The following is a 15256-nucleotide window of genomic DNA, read 5'->3' on the forward strand; positions in this document are numbered from 1 at the left end:
AGGAGTGGTGGCGGGTTCATTGGTGTGGAGCGCACGTACGCAAGTAGATTCATTCATTCAAGACCCTATTAACTATCCTGGAGGATGGATCCTGCCGCAGAAGAAGCAATGCGTTGATATTTGCACATCAGCATCCCCAACGCCAACCTGCTTTGTCAACACGACAGACTGCATTCAGAAAAAGCAAGAGCCTGGCGATTATGACACATTGATACTTGAACAGCTCTTCCTGCCTCAATACTGCCGCGACCTTCTCGACGGTATCGACAGCACCGTCGCTCATCGTCCCGTCGCACCGTACCCACAAGGAATTCGATGTCTGCCTGTGGTTCCGTCAGCATTGTCCATCCATGGACTATGGCCCAATTACAATGGTGGTTACCCCTCTTGTTGCAACGTCAGCGCCGCCATTCGCAACCATCCATTCGACCCCCTCGCCTTCCGAGCAACGCACCCAGACCTAGCAAGCACCATGGCAACTCGCTGGGTTGACCCGACTCAGCCTCGAGCAACCTTCGATGCTCTCTGCGAGCTGTGGAATCACGAGTTTCAAAAGCATGGGATCTGCTATAACAGCGCTGGCACAGACTTCACTGCAGCCGCCGTCGGATACTTCACAGCTGCATTGGCCATCGCTGACAAAGTCGCAGCATCTACCGCTCGAATTCATGCTTGGGCGTCTGCAGGGACTATAGTATCGGGGCAAGACATCACGCAGCTCTATCCTCGCACGGTTCAACTCGATTGCACAAACGGAAGGCTGGCACGCATCCGCACCTGCTGGAACAAGACCCACCAACAAATCGACTGCCCGACCCATGGCAAGTGCAACTCCGCACCCCGCGTTCGCCTGGATGCATATGCGCCTCCACAATCGATAACTTCTCCGGGGACTTCTTCTTTCGAGGATCAAGTCTCGTCGACATGAGAATTTCCAGAGACGTCGATAGAAACTCTGACGTCGATCCGTTGTCGTTTTGGTTTTTACTTCAAGCATGACCGAGTCATGCCCGCTGTGTCCGATTGCTTCGTGGCCCGAAAGAGATCATTCCGGCGTCATCGCATATTTTCATGCCCACTCGCCGAATGAGGAGAATCGCAACTGCGACCGGTCCCATCGCTAGACATCGTGCCAAGTGTCGACGACCAAGTTTTGCCCTCGCAAGGCCACCTCTCTTGGTGGCGTTGACTCCTTCAACGCCTGGCACCGGGGCTCCAAGACCTCAGCGTCTCGCAGGAGCTCGTGCTTGGAACCGTCAAGCGCAGCAGGGGACCCACGCACCATCGCCGTCGCGGCGGGGAATAAGGAGCGTTCCATGCGTACAGATCCGACGACGCTTATATACTTAAATGCAACCTCCGACTGTGGATGGTCCCATGCCCAACGTTACACGGTCGGCGACATGACTTCTCGTATTCGTTCGGAGAACATCTCGTCGTCATTGCAATAACAGTCGATCCACTTGGACAAACACGACGGACATGTGTCCGCGGACACTTTTCGCTTGGGCGTGACTTCTGGCGTCACGCGCGGCGGCTCCAGGAATGATCGAAACCGCTCGACTTTGACTTCGGGCGGGACCTTGTGCACACGCCGCATGAGTTGCTGCTCGTCGACTTCAAGGAACGATCGAATGACGTTGAGACGGATGTTTGTGTCGGCATGGTGACACTGCCGAAACGCACCATTGAGGAGATCGCGCAGGATGTCTTTAAGAAAGAGAGCAAGGCCGTCAATGCGTTCTTGGACGACGCTGAGCTGCCATGAGAGAGGTGTCCGTTTCGGGAACGGATACGACTTGATCACGGAGCAGCAGTGCGTGCAGAACGGACAGTGACCCCAGTTTACGATCGCCAGGAGTTGGTTCCTCAGCTCGTAGAAATGCGAATACCGCCGTTGGACAGAGTGCTTTTGACCGGTGGACACGTTCTTGATGTAAATCGTGTAGTTCGTGTACTTGCCATTCGACTCATCGGTGGTGCTGCGGTTCGCCAAGAGATGAATCTCCAAGTGATCCTCCATGGGTGCCGCCGTCCACTCGTTCAGACCACGGAATCGCCCCGAGCCTCCTGGTGCCCTGGATGTTCTGGTCGGACGTCCACTTAGGGTCGACTATTTTAATTCCAAATTTATTTCATCGGTCGCGAATTCCGAGGGAAGTGGGCCGGATTGGTCGAGCGCAGCGATCAGATTCCATGGGGTCGTGTTGCGTGCTCCCCGTATGGAGAAACCAGAACGAAGAGACAGATCCGAGTCCCCGTAAAGCATGACATGGCCTTGAAGCGCTCATGCGCAGTGGCCACTGTTTCGATGTCCGTCCTCGCTAAGCTACCCCTGGAAACGATGCCGATGGTGAAACGTATTCCAAGTCGGACATGGTCATAGGAATATACTACATTATTCTATGGTTCATTCAATTCTACAGGTCAATTTGCGTCGACTGTACGGATAACGAATCGATCCGATTGGTCCATTCTTCCAAGACGACGGGATCGCGTTGGCCCTTACGTCTGACAGGCATGAGGCGACGCTCCATGTAGGCACCCTCGATTTGACAACTCCCGGCATGGACGCCAGGTCGTCGCAGAACTCGCATCATGATCATTCCCAAGAAGATTCAAAGGCAGACGCCCCACAACGCATGTTGCGAGGACACGGCTAACTCGATTGAGTGCGTATTTTCGACTATTTTCTTCTGTTTTCGACAGGTACGATGCATCCTCCAATCCGACGATCCAGCAATTTCGGCAAAACTCCAAAATGTTTCGCAAAATTCAAATCGTCGTTTTCGTGCACCGTGACCTGGACATCGACGTGCTTACACCTTTCTGTGTACACCGCCGAGAGATCCATGCGAGTCATTCATGACCAAGCACGATGCGTCATTCATGCCATTGTGTGTGCAATGACTTGTCCATCGAGTTTCGCATCTTGCCGGATTACTATGGATGTCGTCCACACCCCAGAGGTACCTGTTTGTAGCGATGGACATGCGAGCTCAGATTGGCTTGGCAACATGGCCCACCGTCGCTCACACATGGCACGCTTCGTGGCCGAGAAGAAGTATGCAATAAGCATTGCGTGAACGGTTTACATTGATGAACAGGCCGAATGGGCACGGTTCACTTGCTTGTCGGGCCGCACTTCGCCATTCGACGCGTCCAGATTCAAGTCAACCGCGTACTGGACGTAGTCGGCCGAGAATGGGTAGAACCACCCGTTCGTGTACGCGCCAATGTCGACGTACAAGCGCTGACGGAGTACGTGAAACACATGCGTATTCAGGACGACGCAATTCCAGTTCGGGTAGGCGATCAACATGTTTTCCCACAGCGACAAGAGCCACGAGGTCAACCGGCACACCCATGACGTTCCCTGTCTAACAGCAGCTTGGGGCTTTCGGATCGTGTCGAAATGTGCCCACCAAAACTTGTAGAACGTGGGTGGACCGGTCCCATTGCTGCTGGAACCCAAACCTCGAGCTCGAGAAGAGAAAGCGCATGGAGAGCGACAGCACCGATTGTACTTGCCAGGCGCCAAAAAAGCCGCAAACTGGTGCCTCCTTCTCACTGTGGTTGATGCATTAAGAGAGCAACGAACTTCATCCTCGGTGCTCTGCTGGAACACGCGCTCACTTCAAACGGTATGCAGGTCCTTACGACTGCCCGCACGCAGAAGTCTCTTTTCCCGTTCTCCACGACTAAAGTGCGAACTTCTCTCGTACGAAACTTTCGGCTGCATGCTCCGCCTCGGACGCGACTCGATCGATGTCGTTGCCATGGTGGCCTGCAGTCATTGTACTTGGTCGAGTGGCAGACTGGTGGCTGTTGGTTGCGATGGATCGCCGATGGATCCCAACGACACATTAGCCATGCTGCGTGACGTGGATATAGAAGGACGACGGACTCGTCTAGGGTGAAGCGTTCTAGGAGATGTATCGTAATTGCATTCACGATGACAACTCGCACGCCTCTGTCGATCGGGGAACGACGTGGTCCGACGGAGAGAGGCTAGCGTGGAGGGCTACCTTGCACAGGTGCTCGAAATCGGCGACACCCCCACTTTTGAGAGATGAACAATGTCCTCCTTGCTCCATCCCGTGACCCCGAGGCCTCGTGAAACTTGGTTGTCGACTCGGCCAAGGAGCTGCCTCAGTTTGTGCCTGGAGAATATGGAGGTGCATGCCGCAAACTAACAGTGAACGGAGCTGGTCCATCCATCGAATGAGGTCGTGTTGGATCACGGCAGTTACCTCGATACGCTTCGTGGCGCTTTCAATAACGTCAAGACGTGGTGGGCCGATTCGTGTGTAGAGGTCGTGGAGGAACGAGAAAGTCATGGGGTTGAGAAATGCATTCAAGTGCATGCGTGATCGATCACGGAGAAAAACACGGAAACGGATGCAGGTGCGGCATGTCGTCGAGGACCTGGAGCGCGTTCAGGTAAGCCATGTTGGCCGTGACCCAGTCGGCCTTGAGCAGTCCTTCTTCCCAGTACCCGGCCGTGCTGCTGGGGTTGAATCCGTACCCGCTCTCGGGGTTGAGCGACCACATGTATCCGCCGGCATACCCGGGCTCTTTCATCACTTTCATGCAATCTTGAATCACGCGTTGCGATGTTTTGTTCGGGTGCGCATCGAGCGCGTACAGGCCCCCGAACTCTCCAAACACGATCGCGCCGTCCTGGACATGCCGGAGGTACCCAAACATATCTTCCGACGTCGCATGCACAATGTCGTTGAGTTCATCGTCACTCCATTCCGAGTACGATATCAAGACATCGTTGCCGCGCGTGGCATTCTTCACAAGGAACGTCTGCGGGTACACGGACGGGCTGTAGTAGTGCGGCGCCCACACAATCTTGGCTGGGACGTCCAGGGTCAACGGAAACTCTCCACTTTTCTGCAAACCACCTCCCCACCAGTCGTAGTACTCAAATGTGTGGCCTTTGATGTCGATCGTGTGCGACTTGGCATTCCCTTCGACAAACGCGAGCCATGAAGGGCACTTGTGGAGCATGTGGTTGCCCAGCGTAGCTGCGCCAACGCGAAAATCCCGCGGGCCGTTGTCGCCCCACGTCGTGTCCCACGGCTCGTTCTTCAAGTCAAGGCCGAGGATGTTCCAGTGCATGTCGTTGCACAGTCGGGTAGTTAAAGCATCGATGGCGGCGAGCGAGTCGGTTTCTGGAGTCGTCGCGCTGAACCAGGCATCGCCTGCAGGATCCATGGTCAGTGCGGCGGCTGGCGCACCTCCTGACAAGAATGGAGACTCGAACCTTTGTCGGTCGGGGACAGGTAGTGCAAGTCGAGGAGGACCGAGATTCCTCTCGACCCCAACGCACGCACCACGGAACTGACTGTGCCCAGGTACGACGTCAAGTCCAAACTCGGGTTCCAGTACGTGTTGACAAGGTTTGCATTCGTCGGCGCGTTGGCGAGAATGCCCCGCACGTTCAATGGAAACCGGACGCTGTTAAAGTGGTGCCGAGAGAGAAACGCGACGACTTCGTACTAAGGACGGGGGTCGTTGAAATGCCACGTCGTGAGGACATAGATCGTACGATGTTTGTGCCGTTCTGGTCGTTTGCCCACAGCCCAAACGGCACGTTCTCGGCAGTGTCCATCCCGAACCAGTTGATGCCTTTGATCGCGATGGGGGTTTCGATGCCGGTTGCGCGGTTGCGTACAAATACTTGGCCGTCGTGGCTTTGGTAGTCGGGCAGCTTGCAACCTGGGGAAAGGAATTGGCATCATCCAACGCAGGTTATAGCGTGCGCAGACCTCGATCGGGAAAGGATGCCGGGTTCGTCACTTCGGTGGCCAAGGTACCACTCGTGCCGTCCCGAATGCGACCGAGGTTCGAGGTCAGCTGAGGGGGAAGCTGTGCCGAAGTTGTTGTCGGGGGAGGCGTTGTCGACATGGTGGCGCGCGTTGTAGTCGGGGCGGGGGTGGCAGCATGCGACGTGCTGGGCGGGGCAGAGGTTGGTGCGGGGTTGGAAGGTATAGCGGGAATGGTGGCGATTGGCGGACCTGGATCTGCCGTGGGGCTGGCCGTGACGGATGCCCTTCCTTCGGATCCAGTCTCGAGCGAGTTCTTTGCAACGTCGCCTTTGCTGCCAAACAAAACCACGATCGCCGCCACGACGCCGCCGAGGCTCACCACGGCGAGACAAAAGAGCAGGATGGACTTGGAGCGTCGGGACTACACCAACTACGGTCAATACACACGTCAGTGAGGGGACACCACCTCCAAGCAAGCCTGCTTGCGGCGATGCTCCCTCTCGAAAGAATCGACATCGACGACGTCGCGGAGGTTGACTGTGTCTGCAAAGTGCATCGGGTCCTTCTTTGTACGGTCGAACGATTCGTCTTTCGACTCGTCGTCGTGGTTGATGAGTGCCGACGACGAGCTGAACCGCGAGTACTCGACGGGGGCCTCGAGCGACTCGACGGACACGAGCTCTTTCCGCGGCGACGTCGCCATGATATTCTCGACTGCGTGCGAATGTCGCTGGACAAACTCGTCGTCGAACGATTGTGGTGCCGCCGTCGGTTCACGAACGGTCGACTTCCATATTCGAACGTCAAGTCGACAGGACGCAACGAACACGCATGATAGATGGTTGGCATTAAGATCTCACCCTGAGGTGCAGCTACAGCTCAGGAAACACACGGCCATGGCTGCAAATACGGCAGCGAGTCCAACTTTTTGAGAGCGGTCAGGTACGGGCCGTTCGCGGTCGTCCAAGTGTCTCCGACGAGCCCTTCTTGCCACGACCCCTTGGTGTTGGATGGGTTGTACTCGTACTGGGTCTCCGGGTTAAGAGCCCACACGTAGCCCCCGGCAAACCCTGGCTGGGATGCCACGTCCATCGTGAGCTCAATCACGCGGCGGTTCGTGAGATTTGCAAAGGCATCTTTCGCGTACAACCCGCCGAATTCCCCCAGCACCACTGCGCCTTGTTGGTACTGCGTGAGAAAGCCAAACATGTCGGACATCGTGGCAGCCACCCGGCGTTTGAGTGTTTCATTCGTGTACTCGGTGTACCCCACCATAAGGTCGTGGTCGCGCACCCCGTTCTGGACAAAGTAAGACTGCGGGTACTCGGACTAGAACAAAAGCATGTAAGCCTGTGGGAACGGGGGGGGGAAGGAGCGGGCCCTCACCGGCGAGTAGTAGTGCGGCGCGTACACGAGCTTGCTGGGGATGCTCAGCTTCAACGGGGCCGTTGCCTCGTTCTGGAGCCCACCGCCCCACCAGTCGGTGTACGTAAAGACTTGCGTGTTGTCGTCGGACCGTAGCGTGTGCTTGGCCACGGTGCCTTGAACAAACGCCAACCAGTTTGGGCATCCCTTCAGCATGCGGTTCGCAATGCGGGGCGCGCCGATGGCCCAGTCGTTCGGGCCGTTGTCGCCCCACGTCGCCGCATACGGTTTGTTTTTCAAATCGATCCCGATCACATTCCAATGCTGATCGTTGCACAGTTTGGTCGCGAGGACGTCGACGGCCGCCAAGTACGAGAGTTCGCTGAGGTTGTCGCTGGTCCAGGACCCGCCGGCGTCCGTGGGGGTCAGCGTGTGCAGGTCCAAGAGGACGCTCATCTTGCGAAACGCAAACGCCCGAATGATCGACGACAGGAGCCCCATGTAGCTTTGCGAGTTGATCGCCCGGTTCGCGGCCGTGTTGATCAAGTCAGGGTTCGGGCGACGGTCGTTCAGGATGCTCTCGATGCAGAGCGGAAGGCGGACACTGTTAAAGTTGTTGCGGGCGAGGAACGCCGCCAGTTGAAACTAGCCGAGGACATTTTCGATCACGAGCTGCGACCTTTGCTCAAGGACGTACCACAGTTGTGCCGTTCGTGGGGGAATGCCACAAGCCGTACGGAATCGCATCCGCTGTTTCCATGCCAGCCCTACATGGGAAGCGCGATGGTTGTGTCGCAAGTGGACGCTTCTTGCAACGTACCAGCTGATGCCCTTGATCGACACGGGCTGGGGAAAGCCATTGGGGCCCTGTACGTAGATCTTGCCGTTCGACGAAGTGTATTGTGGCAATTTGCAAGCTATCCACGTTGTCGTGAGGTGGAGTTGCCAGGTTGAAAGAATGGGTGAACGGGACCTTGTGGAGGGTACTTGACTGGGTTGACTCCGACGGGAAAGGACTCGGCCGAGAACGCCGATCCATCGTCGATGCGACCTGCGGATGGCGCGAGTGGATCTGAAGTTGGCGTCGGGACCGAGTACCCGCCATTCGTTCCCGTCGGTGAAGTCGCGCCGTTTTGCTGGACCAATTTCAAAATGACAAGGACAATGCCTGCCATGATACCGCTGACCACGATCACAAGGAAGAGCACTCGCTTCCACCATGACTACGACGCAGTCAGCGATGGGTTCGCGCCAAAACATTGCGCACCTTGATGACATTACTGGTAGTCGGTTGGTTCTTCCTCTCTCGAGCAATGTTGCCGTCTTTCTTGTGGTGTGTCAACGTACCTCCCTTCGTAGTTGGCTCTTGGACGGAAGTCGAGGATTCTTGGGACCCGTCCGTCACGAAGTTCGAGCTCGAGAACCGCTTGTACTCGGTCGGGCTCCGCGGTTGAGAGTCGTCGTCGTCGGGGACGGCCCGAGGGCTCGTGACGCGCGGACTTGTTGCCATCAAAACCGAAATATTCCACGATGGGAGTTGTCGAAGCATTTTGCATATCCTTCGACATTTTGCAGGGGCGCGCCGAGTGGTCAACGTTCGACTCGATTGTTCACGCTCAAATACACTGCTCTCTTAGCGTTCCTTGTTGCTCCTGTCGTGAGCAGAGTGCGCCAGGCAACGGAACTCTGTCGCGCCTTTGCCCTTTCGAGCAGGATTCCTCGTGCTACCTCAACTACCACCATCGCTGTAGCCATCCGCAGCATCGAGCCTGCTTCCCTTTGCATGCACTGCGCCGGAACACCACTTTGGCCATGACGCGCTAGCCACAACGCGATCGCTTCCATGCATGAGTGGAAACCCACACAATCTTTCGTATGGTTTGGCCATTCCCACACAGTCCAGTGCGAAGCTTTATCACTGCAGAGACGCGGGGGTTGTCGCTCTTTCGAGCGGGAACGGCGCTCCGACAACGGCGACTTACTTGGGACGGCGCGGCAACCTCGTCTCGACATTCGGGACGCAACAACAACACAACAGAGTAGCACCTCTTACTCAACGCATGCAACTGGAACATCGACGCCACGTTCCACCACAAGGACCGATGGCTTTCGAATGTGTATATGTTCGGGAGATGCATACAGCCCTCGTTCGAGAGTGATGCCGTGAAGAGAGCGGAGGAGCCGCCGCCACGGATGCCTTGTCTTGACGATGGCGGTTATTCCATCGAAATTCGCACTATAAATAGATGGACGCGAGTGGCGCTCGTCGGCCAGATTTGGATCTTTCCCATGGCAATCGAGGTAACTGTGGAGCGGACGGCGGGCAGCGCCGCAACGGTGCTCCCGGTCGACCGTCGGGATGATGACAAAGAAAGCGCGGCGGAGAGTGGGTCCGAACAACCCGTCACGAGATCGCTCCCTACCATTCCCTGCCTCAAGCAAGAAGCAGCGTCGCAGTACAAAGGCCGGTACTTGGTACGTCATGGCGACTCGACGTCATGCATGTGCGTGAAAGGCTAACGATAGATGTAGATCTGGCCAGGAATGTTCTTGTTGGGGGCGATTGCCATCGCTGGAGTCGTGCTCATGGTGATCTACAGCTGGAATGCCCACCACGCAATGAATAGTCGCCGCTCCGAGTACAATGCGCGCATGGCGAAACGATTTGCCATTGGTGCAGATATCGACGACGGGTCCTTCGATGGAAGTGGCGGTGATGACGGCGAATCCCCGCGCAATCCCTCGACGTATGGGAATCGAGGTATTCCACACATCCATGCGGTACGAGCGAGGAGGCACTGTGCTCATGTACGCCCTCCTGTGTCGACAGGATGCGCGTTGCCAAACTATGTGTCCACGAAAGGGCAGATCTTTGCGTTGGGTCCGAAAGGCGAGAGCGTGCCGATTGGCATCAAGGGCATCAACTGGTTTGGGATGGAGACGGGGCTCGCGATCCCGTTTGGGCTGTGGGCGAACGACGACAACGGCACGACCGTCGTACGCTGCTTTGTCCATCCTCTTGTACTCACCATCACCGTTCGTAGTACGAAGTGGCGCGGTTCCTGGCCAAGAACCGATTCAATAGCGTGCGCTTGCCGCTGTGTGTTTCGCACCTCCTCACGAATCGACGGCCCCAGCAGAACGTGATCAACATCGTCCAAAACAAAGCCATCAACGCCACCACGTACATGTCGACGCTGTCGTCGATTGTGCAGACACTGGCATTTCGCAATATCTCGGTGCTCCTCGACATGCACTCGCTGACGTCGACGGACTCGGGCGGACTGCCATGGACCAACGCCGCGGGTGAAAGCGCGTTCATGGACGCGGTTGACGTGCTGACGACCCAACTGTGTAACGCCAAGCACTGGAACATCGTTGGCCTCGACTTGAAGAACGAACCGCACTTGGCGACGTGGGGCGACGGCGGAGCGGCGGACTTTCGGCTCATGGCGCAGCGGATCGGCAACCGCATGCTGACCAAGTGTCCGTCGTGGCTGGCGTTTGTGGAAGGCATCAACACACCGCACACGATCACAATCGACGGCGAAACCTTTTCGTTCACGGACTGGTGGGGCGGCGGCCTCGAAGGAGCGAGCGCCAACCCGGTCGAGCTCGGCCTCGACAACAAGATCGTGTACGCGCCACACTACTACAATCCTGCCGTGTACCCGCAGCTGTACTACCTCAAGAGCGGCACGCGGGCCGGCGACACGATCATCGACTTCCAAGAATTGGACGACGGAACGTTGGCGAAGCGCGTGCAAGTGACGAGTGAGTACATGTTTGGCCACTTGCGCCAGTCCCAAGACGGTGCCATTGTCTTGGGCGAGTTTGGCGGGTTGTACACGCAAGATGCGCACCCGATGCGAACGACCCAGCGCGCGACGGAGGCACTCATCGAGATCATGAAGGAGCCTGGATATGCGGGAGGGTATCTCTGGGCACTCAACCCCGAGTCCGCGTACCAATTCAACCCGTCCAACAAACGTGTGACCGCCACGGAAGGACTGCTCGATGTGACATGGCTCAACGTGAATGAGCCGTTCCTGAAAGCGATGGCCGCGATGGACTCGCTGCCGAACCTTCGATCGTTTCCATGCTTCCCGACTACGTAAGGAGGATGCAATCGAAGCCTACGTGTTGGTCCATCGAATTCTCGTCCTTTTGGATTGTCCTCACCGACACGGCGAGTTGGAGAATGCCAGAAGAGTACACAAACGTGGCTTGCCCCGGTCGAGCTAGGTCGGCTTGAGACTACCAAACGATGCGTGAATCGCCATGCTGACGAGCTTCGCTCGCCGGCAGTCATCATGTCGGTTGCTTGGTGGAAGCGGCGTTGGAAAATTTCGCCGTCCATCCAAATATTCAGGTCAGTGCATGTTTTGGACGTGGTGAGGTGCAAGATGCACCGCATCCCCGTGGCTGGACTGGCTATTCCGGCATGGCATGCTCCTTTCAGAGGCGAAGATGCCTCGATGCGTTGCGCCCCCTTGTCCAACCGAGATGCGGAACCAGCTACGTAGGCCGACCAGACCACATTTGTATGAATATTTGCAGTGATAACGACACTTCGACGAGTCAGTAATGTGTTCCTAGTTGGACGATGGAGGCTTGGACCCGTCAGGAATAGGGACGCCCCAGTCGCAGTCGCTTTCAATGCCGAGGTTGTGGTGGTGCATTTGAATGCGAAACCAACCGTGCTCACCCCAATACGTTCCCCACGAATTGCGTCCGATCCAGTACTCGGTTTGCGTGTCTTCGTCAAAGCCCCACCCGGCGACCGAAATTTCGTGGTTCGGGATCGGGAACAGCACGTTTTCCGAGTAAATCCCGCCGCTGTACGCTTCGAACTTGTCTGTTACGTGCATGCCACATCCGACCGGTCCGCGCTTATAGATCTCTGCCTTGATTCGGTCCGCGCCTCGAACGTGGCCGTACTCGGACACGTAGTAGCTCTTGAAAGCCGGCACAACACGGCATTCGCCAGGCGTGAACGACGAGTTCGTGGGCCAGCACCTGCGGCAGCATAAGTGTTTGTAAAATCGACGAAAAAAACAAACTGTCCATGCGAGGCCAACAGGATGTCGTACGTTTCGCAAATGTTGAGGGCGGAGCACGTATCGTCCTTGGCCTGGTACGCCTGGCATGTCTGGTCGGGGATGCCTTGATCATGGGCAAATTCATAGACAGCGCCGGGGTTGCCACCTTCGCAAGACCCACCGCCGTGGCAATTGATGACGACTTGCGGCGACAGTGCAATCTCTGGCCATGTGGCTAGCATGACAATGCGGTAAGTGGAATGCTCGCAAGTACAGGAAGTCGATGTACCATTGCGCAGGATGGAAATTCGATCCGAGAGCGCACTGGTTGTGCCTTGGGCCCAACAGCTGCCGCAGTAACGCGGGATGTGCTGGTTCTTGTCCCACGTCGCGAAGTTGACGCCGTTGACGTTGCGCCAGTCCCAGTTCTTGGGCAGCGCACTCACATTGACGGTCTCGTGCGGCAATGCACTCAAAATCTTTTCGCCTTTGGGAAAATGCACAGCTGGTGCGCGACACATGCGCTTGGTCGTGACTTTGACGGGGTTTTCAAACGCTGACCAAACGGGGCTGCCATGACCAGCAGTCGCCGCTTCTTGGGTGGTCGACTTAGAACCCTCATGAGACTCTGACGGCGCCGCATTTGGCCACCCATCGTTGGCAGGCACGCCAAATTGACAGTCCGATTCAACACCGAGGTTGTTGTTGCCGCGGCGGAGACGGAACCACCCTTCTTCGCCCCAGTACCTACGAACCGAAACTTGAGTGCCTCCCCGCCACCCATTTTGGCGAGATCGAATGGTAGCACGTACGTGCCCCAGCTGTTGCGGCCGACCCAGTAGGGAGTCCCGTGCTCATCTTCCCCCCACCCAACGATTGAAATGTCGTGGTCGATGTCGGTCGCGCCAGTCTTGTCGTCGATGATGCCACCCGTGTAGTCCAAAAATTCCTTTGTCACGGCAACGCCACACACAACAGGCCCGCGAGCGTAGATTTCCGCCTTCAACTCCGCTTCGCCCTTAACTTCGCCGAATTCCGACACGAAGTACTTGTCGTACGTCTTTTGGGCCCAGCACCCTTGAGAAGGGTTGCAGTTACGACAAATGTCAATATCGGTGCACGAGTTGCCCACGTCGTGGCCCGTCGCGAGGTAGCGTTGGCAACCTTCTTCGGGAATGCCGTGGTCATGGATGTAGCGGTAAGCACTGAGGCCATCACCGCCGTGACACCCTTGACTTTCGAGCTCACAGTTCAAGAGGACTTGGGGAGAAAGGTTAATTTCCCTCGTCACTTCAACTCGACCGTGTTTGCCAGGACTGCGTTCGCGGTAGATGCGAAGCCGATCGCTTAATGACGACGTCGCCGCTACAGAGGTGGTGCCGCGATGAGTGAAATAGGAGAACGCGGGATGTCGTTACCAAAAGCCCAGCACGAGCCACAGTAGTGAGGGATGTGTTGGTTGCGCGATACCGTGACGTAGTTGGTGCCATTAACATTGCGCCAGTCGAAGTTCTTGGGAAGGTCGGTCACGTAGTTGTGAGGCAATGGCGACGTGACAACATTCGTGCGGTTGGGGTGGCGTTGATGGCACTTGTTGAAGACGGCGTCGAATTCAGTGGACGCTACCGCGGCGAGCATGATGACCGCAAGCAGTCTTGGCTGCATTGCGTTCGACGAGAGGGGCTGCACCATGCCAGACCAAGTTGAAAATGAAAATTCCTCCGACTTCGATTTGATTGGGATCTTTGAGAAGCAATCATTCCAGGGATATATCCGGATATTATCCGTCGTTCCGCAAAACGTGCGGTCACAAGAGCGCCCCACTGACGTTCCACGATACCAACCGTCCACATCCATGCTGTCGAGCTAATCCACTGCGAACGGTCAAGCTCTCGACATGCACATACCGGTCGTGCACGGCATTGTGCTCGGCGGCCATGGGGACTATTGAAATCTCAGACACACCACCAGTGTGAATCGTGAGCTTTAAACGCGAATCTGACAGGGTCCAGACAACTTGACCAATGAAATCGCAGAGATTCTATTGATTTCACTGGTGGGAAGTGGAGTCGTAGGAATTAAATGGGATTCTTTCCAATGGTGATTAACTCATTAGTAGGTAATCCTTACCTGTGTACATTTCTTGTACACAAAGTAGGAATGATGCAACCACAGAGTATGACACTCATGAGTTATGACTCTCTGTAAGGCAGATCGGGGTGATTTCCGTGGAGCCAATTGCTGACAATTATTTACTAATGAGGAGAGCCACCACATATATCAAACAATCCCGCGCCGCCTTCTCTACTTCCATCATCCCATGCATCTCGTGTCGTTCAAGACAGTAGGACGAGCCTTCTTCGTCCCTCGATTGAGTTGGATCCGTCGTGTCTACATCCCTTGTTTGATTTGGTTGGATGTCTGCAGCTGCTTGTCGAGACGTACGCTGTGTGCAACTGGTGAGCGTGGAGACCTGGAAGTCATCGCATGGAGCATGGCATCACGAGTGGTGTCCCTCACGGACATGACAGGTCAATTTGTTCTAAGGTGCTTAGATGGTGACACAGATTCTGGCTGAAACGTGCTAAAACGTAATGCAGTCTTCACTTCTTTACGTACTCCTATAAATGCAAACATGAGACTATCGTTTACACATGCTCCGGCACAACGTACGGTGGTGGCGGCTTCGGCGCATCGGAAGAAAGCGTCGGACACATCTTTGCACTTCAGCACGTCTGTCCCGCTTTCTCTGTAGCACTGCAGGCATGCTTCTCGCTCCTTTGAGCATTGAACGTCATTTACAGGAGCCCTAGGATTGCGTTGAAAATGTATTCATCCTGGGAGGTACGCGAACCTGTAGTGCTTTTTGTTCAAGTCGTCCACGACCTTCTGGACGCGCTGGAGCTCTTCTTCCTCTTTCTTCTTCAAGTCGACCGACTTGGCGGTTTTCTTCTTTGCTTCGGCTTCCTCACGCTTCATGTAATCCTCCATACCCTACATGTGCGTGCTTTGAACGTCTACCAAGTGTTCGTTCACACTACAGACCTTATTGTATGCTTCCTTTCGAAT

General features: G+C 55.9%; 7 protein-coding genes across 7 annotated transcripts; 1 reads left to right on the forward strand and 6 right to left on the reverse strand.

Moving 5' to 3' along the window:
• Window positions 1-999: 999 nt before the first annotated feature.
• On the reverse strand, window positions 1000-2128 carry H310_04986 (hypothetical protein). The gene has a single exon (XM_008869580.1). It carries the CDS (start codon window positions 2021-2023, stop codon window positions 1388-1390), a length of 636 nt encoding a protein of 211 aa, XP_008867802.1. The 5' UTR covers window positions 2024-2128; the 3' UTR covers window positions 1000-1387.
• Window positions 2129-3091: 963 nt separating this feature from the next.
• H310_04987 (hypothetical protein) lies at window positions 3092-3503 on the reverse strand (the record flags this gene model as incomplete). The annotated part of the gene is made up of 2 exons (XM_008869581.1): window positions 3092-3376; window positions 3426-3503. 2 exons carry the CDS (start codon window positions 3501-3503, stop codon window positions 3092-3094), a joined length of 363 nt encoding a protein of 120 aa, XP_008867803.1.
• Window positions 3504-4339: 836 nt separating this feature from the next.
• Window positions 4340-6557, reverse strand: H310_04988 (hypothetical protein). The gene is made up of 5 exons (XM_008869582.1): window positions 6247-6557; window positions 5781-6201; window positions 5561-5730; window positions 5276-5510; window positions 4340-5213 (listed from the first exon to the last, which is right to left on the reverse strand). The coding sequence occupies exons 1-5, from the start codon at window positions 6481-6483 to the stop codon at window positions 4378-4380; spliced, it is 1899 nt and encodes a 632-aa protein (XP_008867804.1). The 5' UTR covers window positions 6484-6557; the 3' UTR covers window positions 4340-4377.
• A 42-nt stretch (window positions 6558-6599) lies between these two features.
• Window positions 6600-8665, reverse strand: H310_04989 (hypothetical protein). Its single transcript, XM_008869583.1, has 6 exons — window positions 8413-8665; window positions 8119-8368; window positions 7966-8062; window positions 7843-7912; window positions 7167-7790; window positions 6600-7109 (listed from the first exon to the last, which is right to left on the reverse strand). The coding sequence occupies exons 1-6, from the start codon at window positions 8653-8655 to the stop codon at window positions 6660-6662; spliced, it is 1734 nt and encodes a 577-aa protein (XP_008867805.1). The 5' UTR covers window positions 8656-8665; the 3' UTR covers window positions 6600-6659.
• Window positions 8666-9427: 762 nt separating this feature from the next.
• H310_04990 (hypothetical protein) lies at window positions 9428-11299 on the forward strand. The gene is made up of 4 exons (XM_008869584.1): window positions 9428-9620; window positions 9678-9906; window positions 9976-10142; window positions 10190-11299. Exons 1-4 carry the CDS (start codon window positions 9435-9437, stop codon window positions 11261-11263), a joined length of 1656 nt encoding a protein of 551 aa, XP_008867806.1. The 5' UTR covers window positions 9428-9434; the 3' UTR covers window positions 11264-11299.
• A 368-nt stretch (window positions 11300-11667) lies between these two features.
• Window positions 11668-13898, reverse strand: H310_04991 (hypothetical protein). Its single transcript, XM_008869585.1, has 5 exons — window positions 13606-13898; window positions 13000-13552; window positions 12477-12934; window positions 12239-12422; window positions 11668-12164 (listed from the first exon to the last, which is right to left on the reverse strand). Exons 1-5 carry the CDS (start codon window positions 13877-13879, stop codon window positions 11741-11743), a joined length of 1893 nt encoding a protein of 630 aa, XP_008867807.1. The 5' UTR covers window positions 13880-13898; the 3' UTR covers window positions 11668-11740.
• An 892-nt stretch (window positions 13899-14790) lies between these two features.
• Window positions 14791-15178, reverse strand: H310_04992 (hypothetical protein; the record flags this gene model as incomplete). The annotated part of the gene is made up of 3 exons (XM_008869586.1): window positions 14791-14808; window positions 14861-14996; window positions 15042-15178. The coding sequence occupies 3 exons, from the start codon at window positions 15176-15178 to the stop codon at window positions 14791-14793; spliced, it is 291 nt and encodes a 96-aa protein (XP_008867808.1).
• Window positions 15179-15256: the final 78 nt, after the last annotated feature.

The sequence above is a fragment of the Aphanomyces invadans genome (genome assembly GCF_000520115.1).
Source record: "Aphanomyces invadans strain NJM9701 unplaced genomic scaffold supercont1.8, whole genome shotgun sequence".
Classification (NCBI taxonomy): Eukaryota; Oomycota; class Saprolegniomycetes; order Saprolegniales; family Verrucalvaceae; genus Aphanomyces; species Aphanomyces invadans.